Here is a 15,371-nt window from a genome sequence, read left to right as displayed (position 1 = left end):
GCATAAGATACCTGGCACTCGCATTCAGCATGCAGGCGATCGTAGAGGCGCTCTTCCAGCTCCATGCACGTGGCGTCTTCCAGCGCCAGGTTTGGCGGCTGCAGGTCCGACTTGATCACGATTCGGCTGATGTCCAGGACTAGAAGACGGCCTGACCTGAGAGTGGAATGTTACGTCATTCTACCGATCCTACGAATGTCTAAGTGACACCTCTACAATAACCGACACGGTAACATAAGAGCGGGGTGAGGGGGTTGCGTTATTTGCCCAAAAAAACGGTTACGCTGGCATTGCGGCGAAACTCAGCCAGCACACCGTCGACGCCGACGACGACGTTCGAGTGTAGGGAGTCCTTAAGGGAAGTCGATCTTTTATTTTAATAGGGTTAGATGACAGATAGCTATAGTCAACCTCCATTGGAGGCCAAACTGTAGATCCTATACAGGAGTTGCAGTGGTGGGAAAGAGAAGAGGGGTTAATCCTGGAGTTCCTTCGATATAGCAGCATGGGCTAAAGCGGCAGCAGGGGCGGACCACTGACATTTTGGGGCGTGGGGGCGGGGTTAGTGTCCTGCTAGGACACGGGGTCACTGACCTGCCAGGGCGCGCGTGCTCCGGCAGCAGCACGCAGGGTGCGCGCACGCTCACACTGACGTGGAACAGCTGGCGGCGGCTGACGGCATGTACTAGGGCGGCGCGGCTGACGCATGAGACCCACTGACGTCATAGCGGCGCTTAGGGAGTGGCGGGACATGACCTTCTGGGGCGTGGGGGCGTGGTTATCAATCTGCTGGGGGGCGGGTCACTGACCTGCCAGGGCGCGCGTGCTCCGGCAGCAACACGCAAGGCGCGCGCACGCTCACACTGACGTGGAACAGCTGGCGGCGGCTGACGGCATGTACTAGGGCGGCGCGGCTGACGCGGGCAGCCCTAGTGGCGGCTGACGTCATCGCAGCGCTGAGCGAGTGGCGAGATATGGCCTACTGGGGGGCGGGGGCGAGGCACTGACCTGCCGTGGAACAGCTGCGACGTGCGTGAGACGTCAGAGGACCCACTGATGCTTTAAAGCACGAGGGTGTGGTCACCAACTTGGTGGGGCGTGGGGGCGTGGTTATCAATCTGCTGGGGGGCGGGTCACTGACCTGCCAGGACGCGCGTGCTCCGGCAGTAACACGCAGGGCGCGCGCACGCTCACACTGACGTGGAACAGCTGGCGGCGGCTGACGGCATGTACTAGGGCCGCGCGGCTGACGCGGGCAGCCCTAGTGGCGGCTGACGTCATAGAAGCGCTCAATGATGTCGCTACCTTCTGGAACCTTCTGGAGCGGGGTCACTAACCTGCCAGGCCGCGCGTGCTCCGGCAGAAGCACGCAAGGCGCACGCACGCTCACACTGACGTGGAACAGCTGACGGCGGCTGACGGCGTGTACTAGGGCCGCGCGGCTGACGCGGGCAGCCCTAGTGGCCGCTGACGTCATAGCAGCGCTTAGGGAATGGCGCGACATGGGCCGCGTTTGGAAGAGGTTGATCAGCTCGGTGAACGCGTGCTGTGGGTTGAAAATACGATCCATTAACTTCTGAACACGTAATTATCCTAGTCTGTAAGGGGGCGTCCATAAATTACGTGAGACAATTTTGGCTATTTTTCAACCCCCCCGCCCCCCTTGGTGAGATTTGGTGAGATTTTGCCTGACCCCCTCCCCCACCCCCTAATCTCACGTGATATTAAAAAAAAACGAAATTTAATAGTTTTGGAGTAATTTAACTGAGAAATTTTTTTTTGTGTGCTTAGTGCGAGTTTGCATTTACCGTTGTCGCTGACGAGTGCATCAAAAAGATCTATAAAGTTTAAAATTTTAGTTCTTTAAAGTATCTGCTAGGGACGCTGTACAATCATCATACATTTAATGCATGTCATTTTTTACGCAGTCGCTAGCGGATGACGATCGATATAAAGTCGCACTAAGCCCACTGATTAGGTACGAATAGATCCAGAAAAACACGTGTAGTGACAGCGGTTAGTACTAGGGTCTCATTGTTTTTTTTACAGAAGTACCTAGTCTAATTATCGTCCAGTAAACCCAGTTTTCTGGCAAACTCTATTTCTCTATTTCTTGCGGGAAAAATTACGTGATATTTCCAGAGACCCCCCCTCTCCCCCACGTGAGATTTAGTGAGGTTTTTGTTGACCCCCTCCCCCCCTAAAAGTCTCACGTAAGTTTATGGACGTCCCCTTATCGCTCGCGCGTAATTATGTTGCTGTCGCGCTCGCACACTCACTGCGGGCGCCCGTCGCACAGTCGCGATAGCAATATATTTACGCGCGAGCNTTGGTGAGATTTGGTGAGATTTTGCCTGACCCCCTCCCCCACCCCCTAATCTCACGTGATATTAAAAAAAAACGAAATTTAATAGTTTTGGAGTAATTTAACTGAGAAATTTTTTTTTGTGTGCTTAGTGCGAGTTTGCATTTACCGTTGTCGCTGACGAGTGCATCAAAAAGATCTATAAAGTTTAAAATTTTAGTTCTTTAAAGTATCTGCTAGGGACGCTGTACAATCATCATACATTTAATGCATGTCATTTTTTACGCAGTCGCTAGCGGATGACGATCGATATAAAGTCGCACTAAGCCCACTGATTAGGTACGAATAGATCCAGAAAAACACGTGTAGTGACAGCGGTTAGTACTAGGGTCTCATTGTTTTTTTTACAGAAGTACCTAGTCTAATTATCGTCCAGTAAACCCAGTTTTCTGGCAAACTCTATTTCTCTATTTCTTGCGGGAAAAATTACGTGATATTTCCAGAGACCCCCCCTCTCCCCCACGTGAGATTTAGTGAGGTTTTTGTTGACCCCCTCCCCCCCTAAAAGTCTCACGTAAGTTTATGGACGTCCCCTTATCGCTCGCGCGTAATTATGTTGCTGTCGCGCTCGCACACTCACTGCGGGCGCCCGTCGCACAGTCGCGATAGCAATATATTTACGCGCGAGCGATAAGGATGGGTAGCTTGGGGTCATTGGACAAAATTCTACGTGCTCACAGATCAGACTATAGTTCCCCGTCAGATGACACGCCTTCGATCACTATGCTCTCTGCTCGAGCTGACAGCTGAAATTACGTAAAGTATCTGTCTCCAACCCACCTCCACATAGAGCAGTTCCACCGGCTCCAGCAGCACAGTGAGACCATAATCAGCGTCGCTGTTGACAGGGTTGCGCTCGAAGTCAACAGCGAGCAGGTTGGCTCCGGCGCCGGCGCCGCGCTCGGGCGTTAGTAGCGGCACAATTTTGTCCAATGACCCCAAGCTACCTATCCTTATCGCTCGCGCGTAATTATGTTGCTGTCGCGCTCGCACACTCACTGCGGGCGCCCGTCGCACAGTCGCGACAGCCATATATTTACGCGCGAGCGATAAGGATGGGTAGCTTGGGGTCATTGGACAAAATTCTACGTGCTCACAGACCAGACTATAGTTCCCCGTCAGATGACATGCCCTCGATCACTATGCTCTCTGCTCGAGCTGACAGCTGAAATGACGTAAAGTATCTGTCTCCAACTCACCTCAACGTAGAGCAGTTCCACCGGCTCCAACAGCACAGTGAGGCCATAGTCAGCGTCGCTGTTGACAGGGTTGCGCTCGAAGTCCACAGCGAGCAGGTTGGCTCCGGCGCCGGCGCCGCGCTCGGGCGTCAATAGAGGCACCAACTCGCCGTCGGACGACGCGCCCTCGGTCACTATGTGTTTGGTAAAGCGATGGACTTACCAGAGGGTGAGGAAGAGAGGTCCCAGGAAGCTAATTTGTTGTATTTCGTGCAGTTTCACAGCTTGTTTTTCAGACTTTTGATGTTTTGACGCAAGAGCAGTGTTCGTTCGGGTTGTAGGTGTGCGGGGAAGGGGGAGGGTGGCAAATGACAGGAGCAGGATACGGAAATGTTGCCCAACGCTTCTAGAACGTTCCGGTCGCCGCAATCTTGTCTAGGATGTCACAGATTATAATTTTATCGCTAACACTAGGCTTTCTACTTTTGATTTTGATTTTGATACTCGGGCTGACAGCTGAAACTAAGTAAAGAAAAGTATCTGTCTCCAACTCACCTCCACACAGAGCAGTTCCACCGGCTCCAACAGCACAGTGAGGCCATAATCAGCGTCGCTGTTGACAGGGTTGCGCTCGAAGTCCACAGCGAACAGGTTGGCTCCGGCGCCGGCGCCGCGCTCGGGCGTTATTAGGGGCACAGTTTTGTCTAATGACCCCAAGCTACCCATCCTTATCGCTCGCGCGTAATTATGTTGCTGTCGTGCTCGCACACTCACTGCATGCGCCCGTCGCACAGTCGCGACAGCCATATATTTACGCGCGAGCGATAAGGATGGGTAGCTTGGGGTCATTGGACAAAATTCTACGTGCTCACAGACCAGACTATAGTTCCCCGTCAGATGACGCGCCCTCGATCACTATGCTCTCTGCTCGAGCTGACAGCTGAAATTACGTAAATTATCTGTCTCCAACTCACCTCAACATAAAGCAGTTCCACCGGCTCCAGCAACACAGTGAGGCCATAGTCAGCGTCGCTGTTGACAGGGTTGCGCTCGAAGTCAACAGCGAGCAGGTTGGCTCCGGCGCCGGCGCCGCGCTCGGGCGTCAGTAGCAGCACAATTTTGTCCAATGACCCCAAGCTACCCATCCTTATCGCTCGCGCGTAAATAATTATGTTGCTGTCGCGCTCGCACACTCACTGCGGGCGCCCGTCGCACAGTCGCGACAGCAATATATTTACGCGCGAGCGATAAGGATGGGTAGCTTGGGGTCAATGGACAAAATTCTACGTGCTCACAGACCAGACTATAGTTTCCCGTCAGATGACGTGCCTTCAATCACTATGCTCTCTGCTCGAGCTGACAGCTGAAATGACGTAAAGTATCCTTCTCCAACTCACCTCCACATACAGCAGTTCCACCGGCTCCAACAACACAGTAAGACCATAATCGGCGTCGCTGTTGACAGGGTTGCGCTCGAAGTCAACAGCGAGCAGGTTGGCTCCGGCGCCGGCGCCGCGTTCGGGCGTCAATAGTGGCACCAACTCGCCGTCGGACGACGCGCCCTCGATCACTATGTGTTTGGTAAAGCGATGGACTTACCAGAGGGTGAGGAAGAGAGGTCCCAGGAAGCTAATTTGTTGTATTTCGTGCACTTTCACAGCTTATTTTTCAGACTTTTGATGTTTTGACGCAAGAGCAGCGTCCGCGCGTTTGTTCGGGTTGTAGGTGTGCGGGGAAGGGGGAGGGTGGCAAATGACAGGAGCAGGATACGGAAATGTTGCCCAACGCTTCTAGAACGTTCCGGTCGCCGCAATCTTGTCTAGGATGTCACAGATTAACATTTTATCGCTAACACTATGCTCTCTGCTCGAGCTGACAGCTGAAAATACGTAAAGAGTATCTGTGTCCAGCTCACCTCTACATAAAGCAGTTCCACCGACTCCAACAACACAGTGAGACCATAATCAGCGTCGCTGTTGACAGGGTTGCGCTCAAAGTCAACAGCAAACAGTTTGAGGCACTAGCTCCCTGTCAGATGACACGCCCTCGATCACTATGTTCTCTGCTTAAACTGACAGCTGAAATGACGTAAAGTATCTGTCTCCAACTCACCTCCACATAGAGCAGTTCCACCGGCTCCAACAGCACAGTGAGGCCATAGTCAGCGTCGCTGTTGACAGGGTTGCGCTCGAAGTCAACAGCGAGCAGGTTGGCTCCGGCGCCGGCGCCGCGCTCGGGCGTTATTAGGAGCACAGTTTTGTCTAATGACCCCAAGCTACCCATCCTTATCGCTCGCGCGTAATTATGTTGCTGTCGTGCTCGCAGACTCACTGCATGCGCCCGTCGCACAGTCGCGACAGCCATATATTTACGCGCGAGCGATAAGGATGGGTAGCTTGGGGTCATTGGACAAAATTCTACGTGCTCACAGACCAGACTATAGTTCCCCGTCAGATGACGCGCCCTCGATCACTATGCTCTCTGCTCGAGCTGACAGCTGGAATTACGTAAAGTATCTGTCTCCAACTCACCTCAACATAGAGCAGTTCCACCGGCTCCAACAACACAGTGAGGCCATAGTCAGCGTCGCTATTGACAGGGTTGCGCTCGAAGTCAACAGCGAGCAGGTTGGCTCCGGCGCCGGCGCCGCGCTCGGGCGTCAGTAGCGGCACAATTTTGTCCAATGACCCCAAGCTACCCATCCTTATCGCTCGCGCGTAATTATGTTGCTGTCGCGCTCGCACACTCCCTGCGGGCGCCCGTCGCACAGTTGCGACAGCAATATATTTACGCGCGAGCGATAAGGATGGGTAGCTTGGGGTCATTGGACAAAATTCTACGTGCTCACAGACCAGATTATAGTTCCCCGTCAGATGACGCGCCCTCGATCACTATGCTCTCTGCTTAAACTGACAGCTGAAATTACGTAAAGTATCTGTCTCCAACTCACCTCAACATAGAGCAGTTCCACCGGCTCCAACAGCACAGTGAGGCCATAGTCAGCGTCGCTGTTGACAGGGTTGCGCTCGAAGTCCACAGCGAGCAGGTTGGCTCCGGCGCCGGCGCCGCGCTCGGGCGTCAATAGAGGCACCAACTCGCCGTCGGACGACGCGCCCTCGATCACTATGCTTTCTGTTCGAGCTGACAGCTGAAATGACGTAATTAGCTGTGTACCTATCGATCAATACACTGAAAACTACTAGCTGAAACGTGGTACTAGGTAAATTTTCTATACGGTAAAAACAAGGAATTTGGGAAAAGAGGAGTTAAGGTCTGTATAAAGTCCCTCACTATAGAGTTATGCTAGTGAAGGAGTGCACTGAAGAACTTGGTATTTTAACCGTAAATACGATAAATATAACACTGCTGCTAATGAGGGTTTTCGCGATTGAAAAATCAGCCAGATGGCAATACGTAGACGTGAGGTCCAAATGCTGCATGATTGGTTATTTTAGACATGACATTAACAGATATGTCAAAATCCACCAATTATGCAGTATTTGGACCTCGCGTCTACGTATTGCCATCTGGCGGATTTTTCAATCGCGAAAACCCTCATTGTTCCATAACTATGCTCACCTTATAAGCTTTTGCTGATGGTCTAGTTTCCAAAGACGCCAGAAACTGTGTGAGAGTGACGACCATAACTTCCTTGCTCCTGTTCATTAATGTCAGTGAACAGTTCGCCAGCGTCAAGTTTAGTTTATGTTCTGAAACAATTAGTTCGTTATTAATGGGAAGTAACTTGGCCGTAACATTAAGTTATTGGAGTACATAATATAGAAAAAGAAGGTAGATCACCAATAGTGAAGATCGCGGAGGGTACCGACCAGTCGTTGTGAAAATCTTGAGGGAAGCCTTTGTCTAACAGTGCCCCTCTTTTTGCTAAAACGAACGAACTCACCGATGCACTGCTTGGAGGAGTCCTTGCTCGGAGCGCCTTCTACGTAGCCAATGAGCTCACACACGCGCGCTCGCTCATTACTAGACAGCTGTCCCCAAGGACTACGGCATCGTCCGCGCTTAACACACCGCTCAACTCGTGAGCGAGGCTGCTCGGGCTCCAATGAAGGATTGGTCGGCTTCCACCAGTCGTAATCCCTGTCTTATAAAGGACACTCACCAATGCACTGCTTGGAGGAGTCCTTGCTCGGAGCGCCTTCTACGTAGCCAATGAGCTCACACACGCGCGCTCGCTCATGATTCGACAGAAGTCACAAAGGTGACTGAGTTTCTTCCGCTACTTCTTCTTAGCACCAGCCCATATGTTGTCCCAAAGTGGTGGTAGGGCAAGCTATATTTGGGACGTGTATAAGCGCCATGGAAAGGGCCTATGTACTAAATATTTGAATTTGAATTTGTCCCCAAGGACTGCGGCAGCGCCCGCGCTTGACACACAGCTCCATGCACGAGCGAGTCTGCTTGGAATCCAATGAAGGTCGGCTTCCACCAGTTGTAATCCCTGTCTTATACAGAGAGGAGACACTCACCGATGCACTGCTTAGAGGAGTCCTTGCTCGGAGCACCTTCTACGTAGCCAATGAGTTCACACACGCGCGCTCGCTCATTACTAGACAGCTGTCCCCACGGACTACGACATCTTCCACGCTTGACACACAGCTCAACTCGGGAGTGAGGCTTCTCGGGCTCCGGTTCGGTTTCTGATGATGGACTGGTCGGCTTCCACCAGTCGTACTCGCTTTCTACGACTTCAATTGTCTCTGGCTCTTGGGAGAGCAGCTGTTGGATATACAACACATGTAAGTAAAAGAAGCTTAAGGTAGGCAGGAGGTGTGGAGGTTTTTCTATGCTCTCAAAGTAACTATAAGCTGTTTTTACAGCTCCCTAACTACCCCTGAACAGTCTAATGATTAGACGATAAACCGTACACCCTACGTACAACTACCTCTGAGGCTGATGCGTTGTAGTTGAGGATTTGGAGAGAGATTTGTAGTTGAGAAAGTTTACTGTCAATGTAAGTCGACCCTTTTATTCGCAAAATTGCCCCAACCTCTTAGCGTGCATCGTACTATTTTTGCTAATGCAACCAATAGTATTAAAATATCTCACCTCAAACTTGGCGTGCTCCCTGGCTATGACCACAGAGATGATCGGCAGACTGTCCTCGCACTTCTGAAGGTCCAGCTTCAGCTCTGTATCATTGGGGCTCCTCAGGGTACTCTTGTAGGTCTTCTTGTATACATTGTAGTTTTCCCTGTGCTTCTTGATGGCGGCCCAGGAATAGGGCCTGACTCGTTGTTCCACGACAACGTTGTAAGCGTATTTCCACCATTTCTTCACGTCTTTGTATAATGGTACTCCAGGGTGGAAGTGGCGGTATTTCCTGCAATATTGGTAGAAATCAAAGTTTATTAAGTATTTCGTTACACGTTTGTCTTATGGGGGCGACCACTAATTACGTGAGACAATTTTGGCTATTTTTCAACCCCCGTGTCCCCCCTTGGATTTTGTGAGATTTTCCTCAAACCCCGCCCCCTACTCTCACGTGAGATTTTTCAAAATGCGTAATTGCAAGTAAATGAGTTAATCTTTGGTTCGAGTAGTGGTGGAGCTAGTTAAATTGAGCATAGCTCAATCAGACTTTTCTTCTTCTCGATGATCCCGCCTAAGAAGCCCCTTGACCTCAAGCTGTCTTATTATAGCCTACTCTTACCTGTTGAGCTTGATCCTAGCGAAAGAAGCCAGCAGGTTGTCGACGGACAGGAACTGGCGGCGCGACAGCTGCAGCGCGCTGTCCTGTAATACGGCATCCAGCAACAGGCGAGGAACCCGCGCCTCGCCGGAGCGGTTGATGAGCACCTTCACCTTGCAAGTCACTGGCTTCAGCACTGCCGAGAAAAAAACATAATAGAAATTGAGCCAGAATTGTTAGTGATACTTGACTACCAGAGTCAAGGCTTTCTCCGGAATCCCACAGTTCCTTTCCATTTAAGGGTCATTATTTTAGGCACGTTTTTAAACGGCATCGCCAAAAAAGAATAGAAATCGAAAAGTCACCAAGCAACATATTTTTTCAGGAAAGCCTTTAATCCTCTTCTATCGGGGTCACTTGACTTTCTGAATTCTGATTAGGTAAGCCCCACATAACCTATCCTGTCGTGACAAAAAAGGTTTAGGGTTAGACCTGACGCATATTTTTGGTATCGCTAATATTTTTGGTATCGCTATCGCTATTGGATTTGGCTATTGGTATCTACGGAAATAGAAGTTTATCTATACCACAGATAATCCTCTACTCATGACGTGAAATACAGAATCTGAACTCATAAAAAGAGGATGATCGCTAGAAAGAAATCTCTTCTGACTAGCAAATGCAAAATGACACGCGTTGTTTATATTGTTCTTCTACTAAAAATGATCTTTTGCTAGTACTCCAGAAGCCTAATGACTACAGCTACAACTTACAAAACTCGAAGTCTTCATGGTGCATAGAGAACTTGTCCAGGCCTGTCAGCATGTAGTGCTTCCAGTTGTAATACTGCATAGGTGTGATATGCGCGGTTTCATTGTCGTCCAGCGCAGTCGCCGTCGGATTCCAGTAAAGAGATAGCGATTCCACGCGCATCATCTGGTACACCGTGGTTGCATCCACTGGGGTCACTGATGGCTTCCATTTGCTGAGGATATACAGGTAAATCAGTTACATAAACTATCATAAAAATAGCTGATTTGTTGTGAATGTAAGGTCCCTCGCCCACGGCGACTTTTTGTAGCGATGTAGTAGCGATTCTGTCGCGCGTTCGCATCGATACAGTCGTAATGCCAACCTGTGTGCCCTCGCCCACATAAATGCGCTTCTGTCGCGATGCAAACGCGAGTCAGTAACCCTCCCTCCGTTCTTTCCCCGATTTCGTCCGAAGCAGTCACACGTTTGCATCGATACAGTCGCGCTGCTAAGCGCGTTGGCATGTCATCGATGCTATCGCTCGTTTACGAAACGCGCGACACAATCACTACAAATAAATAGTCGCCGTGGGCGAGGGCCCTGGTGGCGATAGGTACTACACGCTCCAACGCTATGTTTTCTGACTTACCTGTTAGTAGTCTCAATGGACAGACTCTGGAGACAAAGGCCACAAGCCAGTGGTCCGTCCTTGGAGCTGATCGAATCCTCGTACCTCACATGGACATTCCTGACATAAATCTGTAAGTTATTCACGATCGCCGTGAATAGATTCTCGAAGAAATTCTGCGGTCCCTTTAAGATCTCGCTTTCTGCTTCTAAGTCCTGGAGGATCTTCCTCTTGGCTGCCCTCGTGAGGCGCTTCTCTCTTTCTGGGTCGAAGTAGCTGTTGGAAATGGCTGGCCCGACGAGGACCAGTACATCTTCGATGTGGACCACCACTGGCTGGGTGTAGAGACCGGACCATGGTATCTGCAGATTGATCCGGCCGATTGTTCCGATCTTCACATCGATTGGGAGGTCGAGTTCATACTGCAGGAAAATGTACAGTACATTTATTTAGATCCGTATATTGAGCTTACCTAATATCTACTTTTTAATAGCTTTATCGAACTCTTTGATAAGTTGTTCGTTAGAAATTACAATGCGTACAGATATGAGGTAAATTTCTCGCCCATTTAGTGCTACTGAATTCATATAGGTGAATAACCTACCTAACCTATCAAGACATGAGTAAAAAAGTAACTTCTAAGCTAGCTTGCCTAACCATAAATCAAATCTGCCCACTTGTGATTTACTACCCAGTACTACCCAGTGAAACCCAGTTACATTTTATAGTAGGTAAATGACGCCCGTATTCACAAACACTACTATGAGGTCTCACAGTACGCGTGGACGCACAGGATGACACGCGAACCAATCACAGAGTTCTATTCAACGCTGTGCGTTCGATTTGCTGCTTCATTTAAGCAAGTATCGTTTGTGAATACGAGCGTGTGATATCACCAAAATTAACGACAACTTACCAAGGCTTCAGGCTTGAGCTTGAGGTCGGTAAGGTTGACATTCCCGGAGAAGATGCCCACGTTGAGGTTCTCCGTGTCCAGGTCCTGCACGTACTTGCCCAGCAGCCGGTTGAGGATGCCGGCCACCGCGCCCTCGAACATGCTGCCGAGAGGTTAGCTCACGGGGCTGGAGACAAGAGGAGAATAATGAACTCGCTGAAAACCAGCTTCTCGGCATGACGTTTGTGTCATCATGTCGCGATTTTTGCTGAGCGGGCCTATTCGATAGCCGAACGGTGAAGGGGTCGGACTGGCCGACTCGTGATCCGGAGAACGCAGGTTCGGTCCCCGCCGCCACTCGACTATTGTGGTAAGCTCACTCGTGACACAAGCATATTTGGGTCTGACGCAGAATGTGCACTTCGCAAAATGTACACTCGACAAAAAATGCGCATTTCGTATTTGGTGCATTTCTCAAAATGAGAATTTGTTAAATAACAAATTACTAATAATCTTTATATGTATATAGGTCTATGTCTATATGTAAGAACTTTTATACAGTGTGAGTCACGTTAAAGTGTACATATGAAAATAAATGAAACTAGACCTATATTTATCGACAAAAAAGAGGTCAAAAATTTTTTGAGATTTTTTTTTAATTTTTTATAGATTTTTTTTTCTTCCAATTACTTTTTGTAAAGATAACGTAATAACTTTTAAACTAAGCGGTATATCGGTCATTCTCCGGATCTGGATTATTTTGTTGATTACCCCGACCTTTTTTATTTTTGAATTTAGAGTAAGTTTAGGTAAAACATTTCAAAATAGACATTATTAAGAGCATATTTTTTATATTGGCCCATCTGTAGCAAGCAGGAATAAAAAGTTATGCGACATCAAAATTTTCATGGTCGGGGTAATCAAAGTTGGGAGTCAGAGTAATCAAAAATAAAACAAAATATTTTATTTTCTAAGGTTTTTTTTAAGTTATGGTAAAATAAATGTTATTATAACTAGCCATTTGTTATTTTGATGTATAAACGACAATATTGTAAAGTTTCAACAAAATCTGTTAAGTAGTTGTTGCGTAAAAGAGTAAAAAACATACATATACATTATACATATAATATTAGTGACTCAATGTCCTATGTCTCCTATATGGGACAGAAGGCGTCCACAACAGTCCTCCATCGCATTCGGTCTTGAGCTTCGCGTTTGATCTCGCTCCAAGTCTTAACAGTGCGCCGCTATGTTTTTTTGGCGCGACCACGTTTGCATTTTCCCTGGGGGTTCCAATCTAGAGCCTGCTTGGGGATGTGATCGGGGTCCCTTCGGAGTTCCGGTACTGATACCCTTGCTTTACCCTTTTTTCGGCACAATAATTAGAAGCCCCTTATGCCAGTCGTCTGGGACTTCCTCTTCCATCCAGATGTTTTCGAAGACAGGTATCAGGACGTAAGCGACGGAGTTTACATCGGCTTACAGCATTTCAGCGGTGATAAGGTCGAGTCCAGGGGTCTTGCCAATTTTGAGGGATAATATAAAGGGTAATTTTGCTTATTAAACGTTATTTAGTTAATCATTCATTAGTAAAATTACAGTATTATTGATTACTCGGTGACAAAAGTCGGGGTATTCAAGGTCGGGGTAGTCAAAAAATTAAGGTTTATCCTGAGCCCTGCCCAATCTGTAAGTTGAATCCCATATGTTTTAATACACAAAAATGCGGTTACATGGACCATTATTCCTGTACATTCTCAAGAACTTTCCATGTAAAGAAACCTAAAAAAACAGGATAGAGTAAATCAATCATGCACTGAACCAAGGTCGGGGTAATCATATTCTTATCTCGATAACTCCGAAATCCTGCGACGAGTTGCATTACCGATCACCTCGGCACGCAGGCTACCACTAAAGGTTCACGGGGGAGGATAGAGCTCGTTTCTAAATTGCGTAGCTAGGGACGTAGGCGCACATTAGCGACGTGTCGGGGTAATCACGGTTAACGCCCGGACACAACTTCAAATAGTTATTTTACAAAACCTTTTAGTGATATAGTTATATCGTATTTAATTTATCAATGTTTATTTAATCAGTAATCGATTACATAAGCATTGAAAGCGGTAATAATAACGGATTAATTTATACGAGCAAATTTGTTCTGAAATCGGGAGCGCGGACACGTCGTGGTAATCAATTTTTGACGACTTAATTCGTGTTTTTTTGGTTATTTGATAAATTTCTCCAAAAAATGCCCCTATAACCGGTGGTTTTTATTACTTTGTATTATTCTCTATCGTATTACCTTCGTAAAACCAAAAATCGCATGTCTCTATCCCTATCACAACGTTTGCAATGATCGTTTGAACTAAGCCTCTCCGGGCGCGCCATTCAACGCTTCGTTAACAACGAAACTGAAAATGGCTCTAGATTTGTAATTTTGATAAAGACAAGTTAGATTTCAAATAAAAACGAAAGATTTCGAAGTAAAATAAGCATTTTAGTTAAAATTAAAATTGTCTCTACCTGTAGCGGAGAATAATGTTGTGGCAGGCCTTTGTTCAAACGATCATAGCAAATGTTGTGATAGGTATAGAGACATGCAATTTTTGGTTTTACAAAGATAATACGATAGAAAATAATAAAAAGTAATAAAAACCACCTGTTATAGGGGCATTTTTTGGAGACATTTATCAAATAACCAAAAAAATACGAATTTATAAGCAGATTTTTTTTCAAAAAGTATCATTTTTTATTATTTGTTGGCATTTTTTGTGTATTTTATGTATTTTTTTAGTATCGCCTGTTATTTAGCATTATCATTGTTTTTATTTTATCAGGATATACCGCTTAGTTTAAAAGTTATTACGTTTTCTTTACAATAAGTAATTGGAAGAAAAAAAGTCTATAAATTTTTTTAAAAAAATCTCAAAAAAATTTTGACCTCTTTTTTGTCGATAAAAATAGGTCTAGTTTCATCTATTTTCATATGTACACTTTAACGTGACTCACACTGTATACCAACAGATACCAACATTGGAGCAATAAAGAATTTGAATTTGAATTAAAAAAAAAAAATAGGGCTACCGTTTTAGCGCTTTGCACTTCAAAATCCTGTGCTCTACTGATTGAATTCGTTGCAGGTCTAATGACAGTTTACCTTTTCCCCGGGACAAACTTGACTTTCACTGGTTGGGTTTTTATTGGCGGTCAAGCTGTAGATCCTGGCTACACAGGAGTTGCAGCGGTGGGAACGAGAGGTGAGATTATAAGATGAAAGGTCCTGTCGCGTACAGTGGCTAAGACAGTGACGCCAACTGGTGATCGCTGAAGTAGTAGACTTACCAGTATGGCGCCACTGTAGACTAAGGTCCAGCAGTCACTCGCCAGTAGCGACAGCTAAGCTATGAAGTATAAAAACAATAGCACATTGCTTTGTCTTTCGAGAAAACTACCGATGATCTGAATCGGTAGTAGTTCGACTTGCAAACGAAAGTAGTTAGCATAGTAAATTATGACGCCAGTCATTCAGATAGTTTCGTTTAGTGTTACGCTTGGTGAGAAATGAAGTGCTAACCGCAGTAAAATAGGATTATTCTCAATTTCTTTCTAACTGCTGCAACTCCTGTGCAAACAGGAACTGTAGTTTCATCACCAATATAACTAGCAGTGAAGGCCAAGTTTTAAGTGACACGTGGGAAGTGAATTGGTCTGACAGCAAATAACAATGAGAACAAAGACCCAGTTGTTGATGATAAGCAGACTTGGTCAACTCTTTGACAGCTATTAAATATCAATCATTCTATACCAACCAGCGAGAGTACGAGTTTACCCTAAACCTGTCAACATAATCTGTCTGTCGATGACTCATGCCCGCTAAGAATATTAAAGAGGGATTA

At 47.1% G+C, this 15,371-nt stretch overlaps 1 protein-coding gene across 1 annotated transcript in view; it reads right to left on the bottom strand.

The window, feature by feature from the left end:
- Positions 1 to 15,371, bottom strand: part of LOC114358308 (vacuolar protein sorting-associated protein 13C) — a 31,680-nt gene that overhangs the window by 15,900 nt on the left and 409 nt on the right. The window contains exons 2-11 of the mRNA XM_028312274.1: positions 11,494 to 11,659; positions 10,599 to 10,999; positions 9,970 to 10,181; positions 9,218 to 9,392; positions 8,614 to 8,887; positions 8,034 to 8,283; positions 7,123 to 7,253; positions 6,494 to 6,691; positions 1,338 to 1,546; positions 12 to 156 (exon numbers count right to left, since the gene is read on the bottom strand). Of these exons, the coding sequence (XP_028168075.1) occupies positions 12 to 156; positions 1,338 to 1,546; positions 6,494 to 6,691; positions 7,123 to 7,253; positions 8,034 to 8,283; positions 8,614 to 8,887; positions 9,218 to 9,392; positions 9,970 to 10,181; positions 10,599 to 10,999; positions 11,494 to 11,634 (2,136 nt within the window). The 5' untranslated portion in view covers positions 11,635 to 11,659. The remainder of the gene's footprint in view (positions 1 to 11; positions 157 to 1,337; positions 1,547 to 6,493; positions 6,692 to 7,122; positions 7,254 to 8,033; positions 8,284 to 8,613; positions 8,888 to 9,217; positions 9,393 to 9,969; positions 10,182 to 10,598; positions 11,000 to 11,493; positions 11,660 to 15,371) is intronic.

The sequence above is a fragment of the Ostrinia furnacalis genome, unplaced genomic scaffold, assembly GCF_004193835.3.
Source record: "Ostrinia furnacalis isolate ACB-3 unplaced genomic scaffold, ASM419383v2 OfSCF0058, whole genome shotgun sequence".
NCBI lineage: Eukaryota > Metazoa > Arthropoda > Insecta > Lepidoptera > Crambidae > Ostrinia > Ostrinia furnacalis.
Note: the sequence above shows the minus strand (reverse complement) of the source record. Positions and strands in the feature narration are given on the sequence as shown.